Raw genomic sequence first — 16,680 nt, 5'->3', positions numbered from 1 at the left:
GGTTGTTTATATAGAATACAAATACTTAAAAATGCCAATTCTTGGGACCTGGTTAAGGAATACTTTAAATCAGGGTCCTCAAACTAAGGCCCGGGGGCCGGATGCGGCCCTCCAAGGTCATTTACCCGGTCCTCACTCAGGGTTAACCTAAGTCTGAAACAACTTGAAAGCACATAACAACAACAATCCTATCTCATCAGCCAAAAGCAGGCCTACATTTCCCATTGAAATACTAAGTTTATATTTGTTAACATTGTTCCTCATTTTAATTATTGTATTGTTTTCAAGTGTTTTACACTACAAATAAGATATGTTCAACGTGCATAGGAATTCATTCATTTTTTTTCCTTCAAATTATAATCCGGCCCTCCTACAGTTTGAGGGACTGTTACCTGGCCCTCTGTTTAAAAAGTTTGAGGACCCCTGTTTTAAACAATTGAAAATAGACAGTATAATTTGAAGAGAAAAGATCACAAGAGGACATATAGGGGACAAAGGGGAAGCAGACGAGTTACCACAGAAATGATAATACCGAAGAAAGACTAAACGACCACCGAAGATTAGATGGAAGTCAACCAATATTTTATTTTTTCTATTTTTTAGTTTTTTCTTCTTCTCTTTCTTTTATCTGGTTCTTTTCTCTCCTATTATTTCCAACTTTCTTGGAATTAAAATGTTCTCCCTCTTTCGATGTTAAAGAAAAAAAATCTTCCTTTCATTTTTTTTTGTTTTTCATTACAATAAAAATGTAAGCAAAAAGAAAAATACAAATTCTGAGATAATTTCTATAAGAAGTACCAATTTCCACATCTTTTTTTCAAGCATTTTGACATTCTTCCACTTTGAAGACAAAACTTAAACTCACTTGACAGTTATTTTTTTAATTCTGTAGAGCCTATGTGTTGAATGCATTAACCCAAGGTTAAGGAGTGATAAGGGAAAACAGATTGTATATCTTCAGAGAAAGTTTCGCACATGATAACATCACATATCCAAGAACTGAGGCCTAGTATTGAAAGCAGAATGTAAGGCTTCGCAGTACTGATAGAATCAGGCTGAACTACATCCTTTTGAGTGCTTCCAAACTGAGTTAAAAGGCGGCATTCTCGACTGTTGCAGGAGCTAAAAGCCAACCATGGGCACAGTTCCAGCGCAAGTCTGCCCGCCTGCCCCGCAGCTCCACGTATAGTCAACTGTCAGCCTCTCTGACCGCCGCCAGCAGTGGGCCAGACATGAGAGGATTCCCATCCTTCATCGGAGCTGAAAGCAATGGCAATGGTAAGGCACTGGAATCAGGAACTGTCAGGGTGAGATATGTGGGTTGGACATGGCTCACCCTCTGGTAACTGACTTGGGAACACCAAATGGAACCTTTGAATATTATTAGAACATTCTTATGTGGATATTATCATGTTGGTAGGGATAACTTTTCAATATATATATTTTTTTACTTTTCCATAGGCAATAACACCTGGTTGGAGCTGGTGCCCATCGTTGCAGTCAGCGTTCACCTTTTCACTGGCAATGGGACCGAGGTCCAGCTCTCAGACTCCGTCCATCTCTCTATCCCACTACCTCCAGACACAGCTGCTGCAACCACTACCAGTGTGCCAGCCTGGCGCTTTGACCTCAAGAGCGGTCAGTATATGGGGGTCCTTGCAAATCTATTATTACACTACTATAACTGCTGAATCAAAATTGATGTCTATAATCAGTGGCATACAAGGCAAGGAGAAATGTTGGTTTTGTTGGAAATAGCAACATTCCACAAGCCTCCTATACTAGTTATTTGTTATGTTTATCATGGAGATTGCTTACTATATTGTGTGTATATATTGGCATGCAGTTTTTCCTCTTAACTCTATGTTGTTAGAGGTTGTGGGAGGGACTACAGACCATGTGACTGATCATAGAATGTTCAGAGTGAGACTCCATTTTAGAATCCATTTGAATCAGAAGTCAGTTGGAATCAGTTAAGTCAGTTAAGCCTTGATTCAGTTGGAAGTTAGAAGTCAGTTAAGTCTGTTGATGTCGGTTAGAGCAGGAGTATAGTCCATACGCTACAGAGACACTGTTCGACGGAGAAAAAGTTTCGGGCCTGAAAATAGTTGTTCTTTTATGATTTTGGGGTGCTGAAAATGAAAATGACATTTAAAAATGTATATTGGCTCTAGTTTTTATGATATAAGCAATCACGTGATCACGTATGGTTGAAAAAATGCATGTTGCGACTTACACTATGGAAAATTCTAGAATACTCTAGAAAGTTTGATGACGCAGTATTAGCGCCGTGTGCAAAAGCCAGAAAGCCCTATATAAGGCCAGACTTTTGAACGGTGAGGGTCAGTCAGTTGAAGACTGTGACAGTATCGTTAAACATCGTTTTACATTGTTCTTTTTACTGTAGTTATGCCTCGCACGTGTGTAAATAAAGCACTATGGAAAAAAGATATCAAGGCAAATGGACTCCGTCAATTCTGTCAGACTACTGCTGGAGCATTGTAAGAGACAATCCTTTCCTTGAATACAAAAGAAAAGTCAAGAGAAGCAAACAGGATAAAAACTAAAGTCACGATTAAAGCGACATTTAAACTTTCAGACTTTTCAACTGCCTTAGGCCTACTAATATAGTTTCTTGCTGCACAAACATAAACAACATACTAATTAAATAAATATTTCTCATGTATAAACTATTGGCAATATAATTTGACTAAAATTTAGTAAATATTCACGGTTTATATACATGCAGTAAGGTTAGGCGCATTATCATAATATTAACAAATTACCTATTGTGGAGAAAATTGAAATAGCTGTTGCATAAAAACCAGAGCCAATTAACACATTTAATTATTATATTTGAATTCAGTATGTTAAATTTATTAAGAAACGGCACATTTCGTTTCCATAACTGAGAAAAACTGAAAATTTGTAGGACAGTGAGATATGTTAGTTAATATACGAGTCTGTCTGAATCCGAAGTATAGTACAGAAGTTGATGTATTAGTCAGTTAACATGAAACCAATAAGCAATGTAGATGTATGTTAAATGCCTGACGTTTGTAAGTACATCAACTATGTTAACTTTTAACTAAGACTACTTTTTTGGTCTCTTGAGAGCATGTTTTAAAACCAATATATTTTGTGGGAGAGTAGATATATATATTTTGGGCAACCTAAATAACACTTCTAAAGATCTGCTATATATTTTATGCATTGGCATATCTTTGTTCCTAACAGTTCATAGAGATAACTAGGTATATCAGTCTAACAACTGAGAAACATAATTTGCCTTGCATGTATGCTAGTGGATATTTACCACTAAGGAGAAAATTGACTCAAGTGAGTTTTTAACTCTTCTCGGAAAGATCATACTTTACAAAAAGATTACAATCCCTAACAAGGTCATATTTTCCCAAAAGATGCATTTATTTGCTGCCTTTCTCAGCCCGAAGGCGACTGAAGGCGGCTTATTGTTTTAATGCTTGATGTATTGTTTTAATTGTGATTTATGTTTAATTGTGGTTTTACTATTGTAATTGTTTGTATTGGTATTGTATCGGTGCCCAATGTAAGGCATTGAATCTTGCCATTATTTATGTGTTAACTGCTTTGAGTCCCCCCAGGGGTGAGAAAGGCGGTATATAAATACTGTAAATAAATTACCCTGGCACGATTCGATGCCACAATTAATATAAACAAAATTAAAACAAAATTAAAAACAATTAACACACATTAAGCATAAAAAGCATAAAAACACCAGTAACTTCCTATTAGCTCATTTTCCAAAGATATTGTTAAGCTGTTCCATGCTCATTCTTTCCTGGATTCCATACTCATCCACTACATTGCGTTTTCAAAGGCTAGTTCAAAAAGCTAAGTTTTTATTTTTTTCAGAATGTCACTAGGGAGGGGGACAATCTAATATCCCTTGGGAGGGAGTTCCATAGCCCAAGAGCCACCACTGAGAAGCCCCTGTCTCTCGTCCCCGCCAGGCGCGCCTGCGACAAAGGTGGGATCGAGAGCAGGGCCTCGCCAAATAGTGTGAATGCCAATTAATCTCCAAAAGAGTCACACTTCCAAAAGCCTGTGGAGATTCCTGGTTTTCCCAATAGCTTTGTTTGGGTAATGCTACAGCAGGAGGCACAATAACCAGTTTCAGAACTGAAACATCTCTTCTGTGTCTTTGGATTCTAGGCATTTCTTTATGGCCATAAAATCCTCTAAGTGCTTATATTTTAAAATAAAAACCCATTAGTGGGAATTCTGAGTCAGGCAAGAACATTGCCATGCCTGCAGATGGAAGCCTGGTATGGAGAGACAATGCTCCCAGGAGGAAGCTCTTGTTGATAATGGAAGTGTTACGAGATGGCTGCTGGATTTGTGTTTCTGCCGTTGAGTCTCTCATATTAGTATTTGCAGTTTAGGACCGTCAGTCATAGCTGAAAGGTTATTTCAATAGCGACATACACAACACTTGCTCTAATTTAATATAAGTGAAAGACTGTGTTAATTGGAATAGGATGGATTTTTTAGGGTCAGGGGTACTCTGAGGACCACATTGGGCACAGTCACTTTTGTACTTGTGCTCTCCTGTGCAACAACATTTTATTTATTATTTATTTCTGGCATTTTTTATCGCATCCTTCTCAACCTCCCGAAGGGGGACTCAGGGCGGCTTACAATGGGCCCCGTTACGAAGCCATTACATAACAATTACAGTAATTAAAAGCATAATTAGCAATATATAAGCCGTCATTAAAACTATACAACAGTCTCATCAGCCATATCAACGTTCCCGTCACATCCCTTTAAAGTGCTACTTGCATCTATTGTCCAAAAGCCTGGTCCCAAAACCATGCCTTTAATTTCTTTTGAAAAGCTATGTGGCCGATCTTACCTCAGTTGGGAGTGTGTTCAATAGGCCATCGCCGAGAAGGCCCTGTCTCTCGTCCCCGCCAGGCGCATTTGTGCTGTTGACAGGAGCAAGAGCAGGGCCTTCCCAGATGATCTTAGGTTTCAAGGTGGGACGTAGGGGTGGATGGGTTCAGACAAGGAAAACTGGGCCAGAACCAGTTGGAGCAGTGGTTTTCAACCTGTGGGTCCCCAGATGTTTTGGCCTTCAACTCCCAGAAATCCTAACATTTGGTAAACTGGTTGGGATTTCTGGGAGTTGTAGGCCAAAACACCTGGGAACCCACAGGTTGAGAACCACTGATATAGAGCTTTATAGATCAGAACCAGCACTTTGAATTGGGCTCGGAGGTGGACCGGCAACCAGTGGAGTTGGCACAACAGGGGGGTGGTATGTTCCCTGTATGTCGCCCTAGTTAGTAGTCTGGCTGCCGACCGTTAGACTAGCTGAAGTTTCCGAACCGTCTTCAAAGGCAGCACCACGTAGAGCGCATTTATTTATTATTTATTTATTTAAAACTTTTCTATCCCCATCTTCTCACCTCCATAGAGGGACTCAGACCAGCTTACAGCAAGGATTCAATGCTACTAATACAAGTTAAAACATCATACAACAATACAAGATTAAAATACATATATACCAAATCGCCAAGGTAAAATCATGTTCAACTCAGTCCGCATATGTGGTCACTCACTTTGGTCTGTAACCAGTCTCAGCCATTATTCTGGGAATTCTTCATTCCACAATCAGGATTTCACTAGCCTCCTGAAGGACAAGAGAGAGGGGGCAGATCTAATCTCGCTCAGGAGAGAGTTCCATAGCCGAGGGGTCACCACAGAGAAGGCCCTGTCTCTTGTTCCAACCAAACACGCTTGCGAAGGTGGTGGGACTGAGAACAGGGCCTCTCCTGAAGATCTTAACGTCCTTGATGGTTCATAGGGGAGAATACATTCGGACAGGTAATCTGTTGCAGTAATCTATTCGGGATGTACCAGAGCAGTGGTTCTCAACCTGGGGTCCCCAGATGCTTTTTGCCTTCAACTCCCACAAATCCTAACAGCTGGTAACTAGCTGGGATTTCTGGGAGTTGTAGGCCAAAAACATCTGGGGACCCCAGGTTGAGAACCACTGTACTACATCGTGGACCACTGTAGCCAAGTCAGACTTCCCAAGGTACGGGCGCAGCTGGTGCACAAGTCTTAGTTGTGCAAAAGCTCCCCTGGCCACCGCCGAGACCTGGGGTTCCAGGCTCAGCGATGAATCGAGGATCACTCCCAAGCTTCGAACTTGCGTCTTCAGGGGGAGTGCAACCCCATCCAACACAGGCTATAACCCATGGCCTGTTTGGCCTTTCGACTGACCAAGAGGACCTCTGTCTTGTCTGGATTCAATTTTAATTTAGGTTGGTCCATGCTTCAGAGCAGTTTACTCCATAACTACGATGTGCAACATAAAGAGATTGTGAAAGTATTTCTTATGTTAGGGTTAGTAAATGTCTGCTCTTCCTTTGGGTAGCAGGTTGATTGAGTAGTTCTCTCTTCTTTCAGGTCTGTGGATCCGGAATGGGACTGGCCTCATCCGCAAGGACGGGAACCAGCTTTACTGGACATTTGTCTCTCCGCAGCTGGGTTATTGGGCAGCTGCCATGCTGTCTCCAACAAATGGTATGATCACTATTGCAAAGCCTCTTGTGGGCTTTGCTGGGGAACTGTCAAGAAACCTGTCACAGATCTATGAATGTACATTTTCCGTTTAACTGTGGAAAATGTTTGAAGTGTGTTATTTGAGGGATCAAGATTTCCTGATCTGAGTGTGTATTGGGTGCTTTTTCCATAACTATTGAATAATTACAGCCAGTTCTTCCAAATCTGATCTGCCCTGGGCAATACATTTGGGGGAAAATATTTCGTGTCTCAAAAACAAGTAAAGCTAGGATTACGAGGCTCCGGGAAAAGGCAGAAAGAATATGAAGAAAACAGTCTTCTGTGCTTAAATTTTCTTTTAAAATACTGAATTAATATTGTACTGTTTTGAATTTTTTAAATCATTTTATGATTTGATTTACAGTAGTAATAAAAAGAAAAATGTGCAGATAGAGGTATTGTACATATATGCAAATATAAACATTCCAAAATCCCAGAAAAATCTGAAATCCCAAATGCTTCTGTTCCCAAGCATTTTGGATAAGGGGTATTCAACCTATATGTGTATTCATGGCATTTTATTATCACTTGTGCTGAGATTAAAGGTATTCTATAAGTAGCCATAATAGATAAATACGTAACTTAAGCTTCCAGGTTATGGGGAAAGGGAGAGGAAGTGGAATGCAACACTGTTCTGTCTTAAGAGTTACCTTCTTTGCAGGGCTTGGAAGTGGCACATTGGGCATTAAAGACATTGCCACCTACCACACCATCTTCCTGCTTACTATCCTGGGTGCCCTGGCATTGCTGGTCCTCATTCTGCTTTGCTTGCTTATCTACTATTGCAGGTGAGTGTCATTGCTGTCTCTTTTCTCCACTATTTTCCTACCATCTCCAACTCCATTCCTAGCTCTAAAGCAGGAACGGATAACATCCTGAGATCCAGCTAGACTTCCTGCTGTACCCCCAACTCCAAATTTATTTATTTATTTATTTAAGTTTATATGCCACCCTTCTCACCCCAAAGGGGACTCAAGAGTGGCTTACAAGCTATATATACATACAATATATTATATTATTAGCATAGTACAATATCAGTATTAAATATTACTATATTGTACTATACCATTATATTGTAATATTATTAGTAATAACATAAATATATAATTATAATATTATATTATTATTAGTTTTATATTGCATTACATTATAATATTATAAATATTATACGTATATACAATATATTACATTACATTACATTATATTATTATAATAGCACAGGAGACAAGGTGGAACTATCCCCTGGCCCCCTCTCTCTTCACTCTGGCCCAGAGCGGCAGTTGGTGCTGAGGGAGGGGTCCCCAAGTGATGACATAAATAGGAGACAAGATGGAACTGTCCCCTGCCTCCCCCCAAAGAAAACAAAGCAGCAGTCGTTGGGGTTGCATAAACAATATTGGAGTTACAGGTGACATGTGGGCTGCATTTTCTTCACCCATGCATTGAAATCTTTTAACACATTCGAAAAGCTGCATATTTTAGTTGTTCTAATTTTATTTTGTTTGGAATTTAGACAGTTTATATGAGTGTCTATCATTGGGACAACACTGGCCAGCACATATTTTGGTGCCTCAGATGTTAGACCTGTTTCTGGTTATATTTGACCTGCTGATTACAAATAAGGCACCCATTTTCCCCATCATATACCATATACTGCCATTTGCTTGCCTGTAAAGAAACATGATAACCATCTCAGAAACTAGAGGTTATGCAGTTTGTCCAGTGTAGGTTTATTAATAATATTACTAATTATTATTACTAATTATTATATTACTAATAATATTACTAATAAACCATTATATTACTAATAATCTATATAAATAAAAATGTAATGTTTGTTTGTAAGATTAACATAACTCAAACACCACTGGACAAATTGACACCAAATTTGGACACAAATACACCTATTGGGCTTATAAGTGACCATCACTCATAAAAACACTGTAAAATACAGCGGAAGGGACTTGAAAAGCCAAAAAAACAAAAATTACATTACAGTGCATGCGCAAAACCATATATGTACACAAACACACATATATACACATATACACAAATATATTCAGAAATATATACACAGATATATGCACACACAAAACACATACATAAAAAGGGCGAAGGAAGGAAGAAGGAGGGAGGGAAAGAAGGAGAGAAGAAAAGAAAGAATGGTAGAGAAGGAAGGAAGGAGAGAATGAAATAAAAAAGTGAAAGAGGGAAGGAAGGAGAGAAGGAATGAAAGAGAGAAAAGGGAGGGAATGAAGGAAGGAAAGAAAGAGACAAGGAAGGATAGAACCAAAGAGCAAAGTAAGTGAGAAAAGAAACAGGTAGAGAAGGAAGAAAGAAGGGGGGAAAGAGGGAAGGAAGGAAGGAGAGAGAGAGAAAGAGAGAAAGAAGGAAAGAAAGAAAGAAAGAAGGAGAGAAAGAGGGAGGGAAGGTTGGCCATAGCAATGCGTGGTGGGTACAGCTAGTACTACAATATAATGGTATAATACAATATAGTAATATTTAATACTGATATTGTACTATGCTAATAATATGATATATTGTATGTATATATATATATTCTAAGCCGCTCTGTGTCCCCTTCAGGATGAGAAGGGTGGCATATAAATGTTGCAAATAAATAAATAAATAAATAAATAAATAACATCAGGAACTGGACAAAAAAACCAAGACACTAAGAAAAACAAGGTTTCTTGTTGGGTTGTGTAATTAACAATTTGGTCTAGGAGACTTGAGTTCAAGCCCCACCTCCTGCCACAAACACTGCATTAGACTTTGTTGCATGTTTTTGAAACTGGAGTAACAAAATCTCTCTTCCAAGTATTATTTGTGGGAACTGGAGCAATCAGCGTTTATTTGCTGGTTTGTTTTACTTTTCAATCAGTTGTAGCCAGTCTGAGCTTGAGGGAAAAGCAGCTGAGCAGAGGATTTCAGGAATAGTCCCTGGAATTTGACAGCTGTTGCAAGCACTTTTACATCAGTTGTAGCAAAATGTCAGACAGCCTTTGTGGGCGATTAGTCATGGCTCAGTTCCATTCCCCTCTCATCTCCTTCATTCTCTGGACAGGGCTTGTCCTGCAACTTTGAGGAAATCAGCCATACATGCAGCTTGCAGTGTGGAGAGGAAAGTCTATCTTTGTCAGAGGTTTGAGATTCCGGGCACACTAAAGTCCACCACATTTCATTTTAGAAATCAGAAGGTTTCATACTTAGCTCATTCATGTTCTGAGAAGGGGTTACATTCATCACTCTCTACCCTGATTGACGTGATTAATGTCACAGGAACTAATGCTGGAATTAATTTAAGGGGCAAATAATTATTTGTCAAATAATGTTCTCATTCTTTTACTTGAGAAATATAAAGATTCAGAAAGAGCTGCGATGATTGAGGGGGTAAGGTGGGAAATCAAGAATGACTTTGTAACAAACTCTGGCTTTTAATTCCCAGCATGATTCTTGACTATCCACAACCTGATCAGTCTTGAACCCCAGATAGCACAGCCAAATAATCTCTGAGTCTATTGGACTATTGTGATGCCCAATATTCTTTGTTTTGGTAGCAGCACACCCACAAATCCTGGATCAATCTCCCCTAGCTGAACATCCTTCAGATATGGTGGACTACATACTCATTTTCCCTGTTGTTGTTGTTGTTTATTCGTTTAGTCGTTTCCAATTCTTCGTGATCTCATGGACCAGCCCACGCCAGAGCTCCCTGTTGGTCATGGCCACCCCCAGCCCCTTCAAAGTCAAGCCAGTCACTTCAAGGATACCATCCATCCATCTTGCCTTTGGTCAACCCTTTTTCCTTCCTTTCCCCCAAGCATCATTCTCTTCTCCAAGCTTTCCTGTCTTCTTTTTCTTCTTCTTCTTCTTCTTCTTATTATTATTATTATTACTATTATTAAACTTTATTTGTACCCTGCTAGCATCTCCCAAAGGACTCAATGCAGCTTACAAAGGCCAAGGCCTCAAACAACAACAACAGACAATAACAATATAATACAATCATAAGCAATAACAACAACAACAAAAAAACATAAGCAATAACAACAACAAAATATTACACTATTACGCAATAAAACCAGGGCCGGGCCAATGAAGGGTACAAGTTAAAAGTGCTGGGTGTAAGAGGTGATATGTTGGGGTGCAACGTGCAGAGAGTCTTAAGCTCTAATAAAGTGCTTCTGGGACGTAGTGCTGGAGGTTATCCTATTCCGGAAAGGCACATCGGAATAGCCAGGTCTTCAAGTTCTTCCTAAAGACTGCCAGCGTGGGTGCTAGTCTAATGTCTTTGGGGAGGGTGTTCCAAAGTCGAGGGGCAACCACAGAGAAGGCCCTGTCCCTCGTCCCCACCAAACGAGCCTGCGACGCAGGTGGAATCGTGAGCAGGGCCTCTCCGGATGAATGGAGGGAGCGCATGGGTTCATATACGGAGATGCGGTCATGCAGGTAGGCAGGTCCCAAACCGTTTAGGGCTTTGTAGGTAAGCACCTGCACCTTGAATTGGGCTCGGTAGGTAAACGGCAGCCAATGGAGCTCCTTATTATTATCTTCTCATGATGTGGCCAAAGTACTTCATCTTTGACTCTAATATCTTTCCCTCCAGTGAGCACTCGGGCTTTATTTCCTGAAGTATGGATGTGAAGGCCATGTCAGACCTTGTATTTCTAGGTGCAAAGATTAGTGCAGACGCAGACTGCAGCCAGGAAATCAGAAGACACTTCCTTCTTGGGAGGAGAGCAATGTCCAATCTCGATAAAATAATGAAGAGTAGTGACATCATACTGGCAACAAAGATCCTAATAGTTAAAGCATGGTATTCCCCATAGTCACCTACGGATGTGAGAGCTGGACCACAGGGAAGGCTGAGCAAAGGAAGAGAGATGCTTTTGAACTGTGGTGTTGGAGGAAGGTTCTGAGAGTGCCTTGGACTGCAAGAAGATCCAACCAGCCCATACTTCAGGAAATAAAGCCCGACTGCTCATTGGAGGGAAAGATAGTAGAGGCAAAGATGAAGTACTTTGGCCACATCATGAGAAGACAGGAAAACTTAGGGAAGACAATGATGCTGGGGAAAATGGAAGGAAAAAGGAAGAGGGGCCAACCAAGGGCAGGATGGATGGATGGGATCCTTGAAGTGACTCGCTTGACTTTGAAGGAGCTGGGGGAGGTGACGGCTGACAGGGAGCTCTGGTGTGGGATGATCCATGAGGTCACGAAGAGTTGGAAACGACTGAATGAATGAACAACAACAATGGACAGGTTTGATCTTCCTGCAGTCCAAGGCACTCTCAGAATTCTCCTACAAAACCACAGTTCAAAAGCATCTATCAGGTTTCGTTATGGTTCAGCTCTCACATCCGTAGGTTACTATGGGGAATACTGTTGCTTTAACTATGCGGATGTTCATTGCCAGTGTGAGGTCTCTACTCTTAACTATTATATCGTGATTGGTCATTGCTCTCCTCCTAAGAAGTAAACGTCTTCTGATTTCCTGACTGCTGTCTGTGTCTGCAATCATCTTTGTGCCTAGAAATACAAAATCTGTCACTGCTTCTACGTTCCCTGTTGTATAATATAAGATTCCAAAAATGTAACATCGCTTTATCAGGTTAATAATGATTTAAGTATTTATCACTATCTACTGACAAGCTCAGTTTATTGTTCTCTGACCGGCAACATCTCACCAAGGATTAAGACAGAGTGAGGCCTTTTTCAGCCTTGTTGTCTGAGATCCTTCAAATGGAGGCTGAACCCACAAGCCATTTCCCATGTAAAATCCATGCCATGTCACAGAGTTTGAACTACTTCTACTGTCAGATACTGAAATGTGATTTCTGAGTGCTTTTTCTTTTCTTTCTCCCCTTTCAGGAGGCTATGTCTGAAGCCACGTCAGCAACATAGAAAACTTCATCTCTCTGGGGCACTGGATGCCTCTAAGAAAGACCAGGCTACATCTATGTCCCAGATCAACCTCATATGCACGAGTCACATGGAAACAGCGTCATCCAATGGTGACACAGATGTCCACACTCCCATTCTAAAATCAGCTTTTTCTTCATCCCGGGAATTTGAGAGCTCTCGTGAGGAATTCTTTAAGCAAGTATCAAACCAGAAGGGGCGCCATACCAGCAAGGGCTCCACAGTAGACACACTGAGCCAGCGAGGGGGGCCAAAGGAAGATTATCCTCGAGGGATGGAGGGCTACTCACTCAAGGCAGCTCGTTCCATGGATGTCCCTGGCACACTTGAGCCCCCTCTTCTGGAGGACTACAAGCGTGCCTATGCACATCAACGGGCCGAGGACAAGATGAGTGAAACACAACGCAAGCAAGGGCGTAACGACAGCAAGGGTTACATGCAGGAGCCCCCATCACCTCCACCTCTCCCACCTCCCTTTGACCATTATGTGGGTCACAAAGGGGATCCCAAGCCGCCTGAATTCATGATGTCACAGTCTGTAGACCACCTTGCTCGCCCCACCTCACTGAGTCAACCTGGGCAACTCATCTTCTGCGGTTCTATTGACCACATGAAGGATAACATGTACCGAAATGTCATGCCAACTCTTGTCATTCCGGCTCACTACATGCGCCTGGCACCTTCTGATCAGCCTCCAGGGAGCTCTGAAAACCAGTCCGATATGGACTCCGCTGGGATGGGACTCCCTCACCAGTTTGGACCCCAGGACCAGCGCCAGCAGCAGCTCCTCCAACAGCAGCTGCAACATCCACAGTTCCAGCTTCAACAACATCAAGGGGAAGATGGTGATGGGAAGGGTTGGGGGCCCCACACCCAGTCTGTCAGTGGCTCAGTCACCATCCCAGTGCTGCTGAACGAATCCACCATGGCCCAGCTGAATGGGGAGCTGCAGGCGCTGACCGAGAAGAAGCTGATAGAGCTTGGTGTGAAGCAGCACCCACGGGCCTGGTTTGTGTCACTGGATGGGCGTTCCTCCCAAGTTCGCCATTCTTATATTGATCTCCAGGGTAATGAGAGGAGCCGGAGCAACGATGCCAGCCTGGACTCAGGCGTGGATGTGAATGAAGCCAAGCCACCCAAGCGCCTGAAAGAGGAGCGCCTAGCTCCTTCTATGGGCCCCACTTACTCCAAGCTTGTCTTTGCCGATGCTGACACAGAGCCGAGCAGCAGCGAGAGCCGCACTGCCATTTGCTCACCGGAGGACAACTCACTGACACCCCTCTTGGATGAGAACACAGACCACCGTGCTGCTACTATTCCACGGCGTGGGCGCAGCCGTGGCAACAGCTCACGCAGCAGTAACAGCAACAGCGAACTGCGCCGTGACTCCATGACCAGCCCAGAAGATGACAGCAATGACCCTTCTGAAGGGACTGATGACCAGGGAGACAAGAAGAGCCCCTGGCAGAAACGTGAGGAGCGGCCCCTCATGGTTTTTAACGTGAAGTAGCTCACTGGAGAATGGGCTCCATCCTCATGGCGCAGTGGGACGGTGTGGGGTGGGTCACCAGGACCATGGAGAGCATTTTTCTGTGCAAGTCTGGTACAGTTTCTTCTTCTCTCCATCTAGACAAGTGCTTGGCAGAACAGAAACCCAAGAGGTCTGACAACAAAACTAAACGGGACAGAGAAAGAAACAGAGGGCAGCCAAGCTATGCTTCATTCTTTTCCCAGCATGCTCTATGGTCACTCCAGATGCCTGCTTTGCCCTGGGAATGTTAGAAAGTGTCACAAGGAGGTCCTTTTCCACCAACACCAACCACTGTGAATCAAGCAGCGTGGAACTCCAGGAACTGCAGCGGCTGTAATAGTGGCAATAGACGTTTCGCTGCTCTGTGATTCTCTGTCAGTTTATAGAAGGAGGCTAGGCCTTGTACTGAGTGGTTCCAGTTCTGTTCCAAGAACCCTTAGCACTCCACCCAGCTTGGCATTGCCAGAACTCGCAGTGGCCCTTTCCCGGACACATTGGGAGTTGAGGTGAAATGGAAGGCATTTAGTGGAATCCTTTAGCCCCACCTTGCAGTTGTGAGTGGGGAGGACAGCATTGTACAGTTCCTTTTTAAAATTCAGTCCTGTGGATTTTCCAAGCCGTGGCATGGTTTGGAGGGAGGAAGGGGCAGGTGCCCAAGGGCTCTAGGCTGATGCCCGTCTTTACCTGTCGTGCCTCAGTTCCCTCAACGTCCTGGGTTGCAGTACAGTGCCCAGATGAGTGGGGAGGGGAGGGTTGGGGAGTGGGGGCACTGGTGTGGCTAACTGTACATATGTGTGTGCATGCGTGTATGTTGGGGGTGGGTGGGAGTCTGAGCCAGGGTGTGTATGTATGGGTAGGTGTGTCAGTTGTCTGACCTCGCTGCCAAATGAACTCCCCAGCGGAGTCATCTCTGTGCCCCCTGCTCCCCTTTTTTTCCTTGTGCCTGCAACTCCTCTGTCTCCTCCAAGTGCCTTCCATCCTCAGCCTCTCCTTCCCACCCTCCCCATCCAGGCAGCTGTGAATGAAACCTTGGATGCCCACAGAGGGATGGAGACATGCCATCTGCTCTGAGCTGTTCAGATCTTCCTTTCTCTCTAATCCCTTGCCTCTGTAGCACTTGGGAGCTTGGTGGGGGAGGAGTCGTGCTGAAGGAAATGGAGGCCGTCATCACATCCCCTGCTTGTAAGTCCAGCTACACCAACTGGCTAAGTCTGGGAAACAGCCCCAACTAGGAACATGGTGACAAATATCCCAGAGGGAGATCAGCAGGACCAAATATTGGAGTGAGGGGTTATCTGATGGTGGATTGGGGGTGATAGCTTATATCACACTTCATGCACTGGAGGAGAGGAATATTTGAGGTGCCTCCTGAACAGTTCCTGGTGTACCCAGGGAGAGCATTTGTGGAGGCCTTGCAGGCCAGTAGGAAACATGGAGGTGATATATATATAGAAAGAAAGCCACAAGCTTGCCCCAAGTAGAGTCTTTTTTGAACCAAACAAGATGGGAATAAACAGGCATTAGGGCTGTTGTAGGTTGTTTTTGTTTTTTTGTTTTTTTAAGATGGTGAGCTTTGGCAATGATTTTTTTTTCTAGCTCAACTTCACACCACTTGAAGATAATAAATGATGCTTTCTAGTAGAGGTGAATTATGGTGGATGTTCCAGCTTGCTCTCTCTGCTCCCACCCAAGTCTTGTCCTTTCCAGCAGGCTGTTGGGGGAAGAGTTAGTGTTGCTCTTGCCAGACGTCCAAATGTGATCGCTTACAGGGAGGTTCATCCCGCTCCTCCAGTTACTCTGAATGTTTTGACTCCTCACAGCTCCTATTGCTCTGTCCATTTCTCAATTTCTCCATATTCTCCCTTCCATCCCCCTTGTGGACTCCTCCCTCCATGAAATCACGTTATAGGTTGCAGGTTGTCTGCTCCTTGTTTATTTCGATGGTTGCAGACACCATTCGTAAACACCTAGGCCAGTGGTTCTCAACCTGTGGGTCCCCAGATGTTTTGGCCTTCGACTCCCAGAAATCCTAACAGCCGGTAAACTGGCTGAGATTTCTGGAAGTTGTAGGCCAAAACACCTGGGGAACCACAGGTTGAGAACCACTGCTTTAGATGCATTTCAGAGTGGGAGATGGATGATGGTCATTCTTTGCTTAGACAGAGGCACTTCACATATGCTCAGAAGTGTGGTTCTTTGTTCACCTGTTCAGGGCTGAGCCTTAGCAACACAAACAGGTCCTGGGGCTGAGCCCTAGCTCAAATGAAGTCCTACCCTAGCCTCATTTTTCAGTTATACAGTTAGCCTGTGGCAGTTTTTCTTTCATGTATTGTCGAAGGCTTTCATGGCCGGAATCACTGGGTTTTGTAGGTTTTCTGGGCTATATGGCCATGTTCTAGAGGCATTTTCTCCTGACATTTCGCCTGCATCTATGGCAAGCATCCTCAGAGGTAGTGAGGTCTGTTGGAAGTAGGAAAATGGATTTATATATCTGTGGAAAGACGAGGGTGGGACAAAGGACTTTTGTCTGCTGGAGCTGGGTGTGAATGTTTCAACTGACAATTAAATGCTAATCAAGGTTGTCAGTTGAAACATTCACACCTAGCTCC

At 43.0% G+C, this 16,680-nt stretch overlaps 1 protein-coding gene across 1 annotated transcript in view; it reads left to right on the top strand.

Annotated features, from left to right (window-relative positions):
• FAM171A2 (family with sequence similarity 171 member A2) overlaps positions 1–15,725 on the top strand; it is a 59,929-nt gene extending 44,204 nt beyond the window's left edge. The window contains exons 4-8 of the mRNA XM_060781205.2: positions 1,120–1,278; positions 1,462–1,638; positions 6,460–6,576; positions 7,277–7,403; positions 12,490–15,725. Of these exons, the coding sequence (XP_060637188.2) occupies positions 1,120–1,278; positions 1,462–1,638; positions 6,460–6,576; positions 7,277–7,403; positions 12,490–14,050 (2,141 nt within the window). The 3' untranslated portion in view covers positions 14,051–15,725. The remainder of the gene's footprint in view (positions 1–1,119; positions 1,279–1,461; positions 1,639–6,459; positions 6,577–7,276; positions 7,404–12,489) is intronic.
• The last annotated feature ends 955 nt before the right edge of the window (positions 15,726–16,680 follow it).

This window comes from Anolis sagrei, chromosome 6, assembly GCF_037176765.1.
Source record: "Anolis sagrei isolate rAnoSag1 chromosome 6, rAnoSag1.mat, whole genome shotgun sequence".
Classification (NCBI taxonomy): domain Eukaryota; kingdom Metazoa; phylum Chordata; class Lepidosauria; order Squamata; family Dactyloidae; genus Anolis; species Anolis sagrei.
This window is presented reverse-complemented; position numbering and strand designations above follow the sequence as displayed.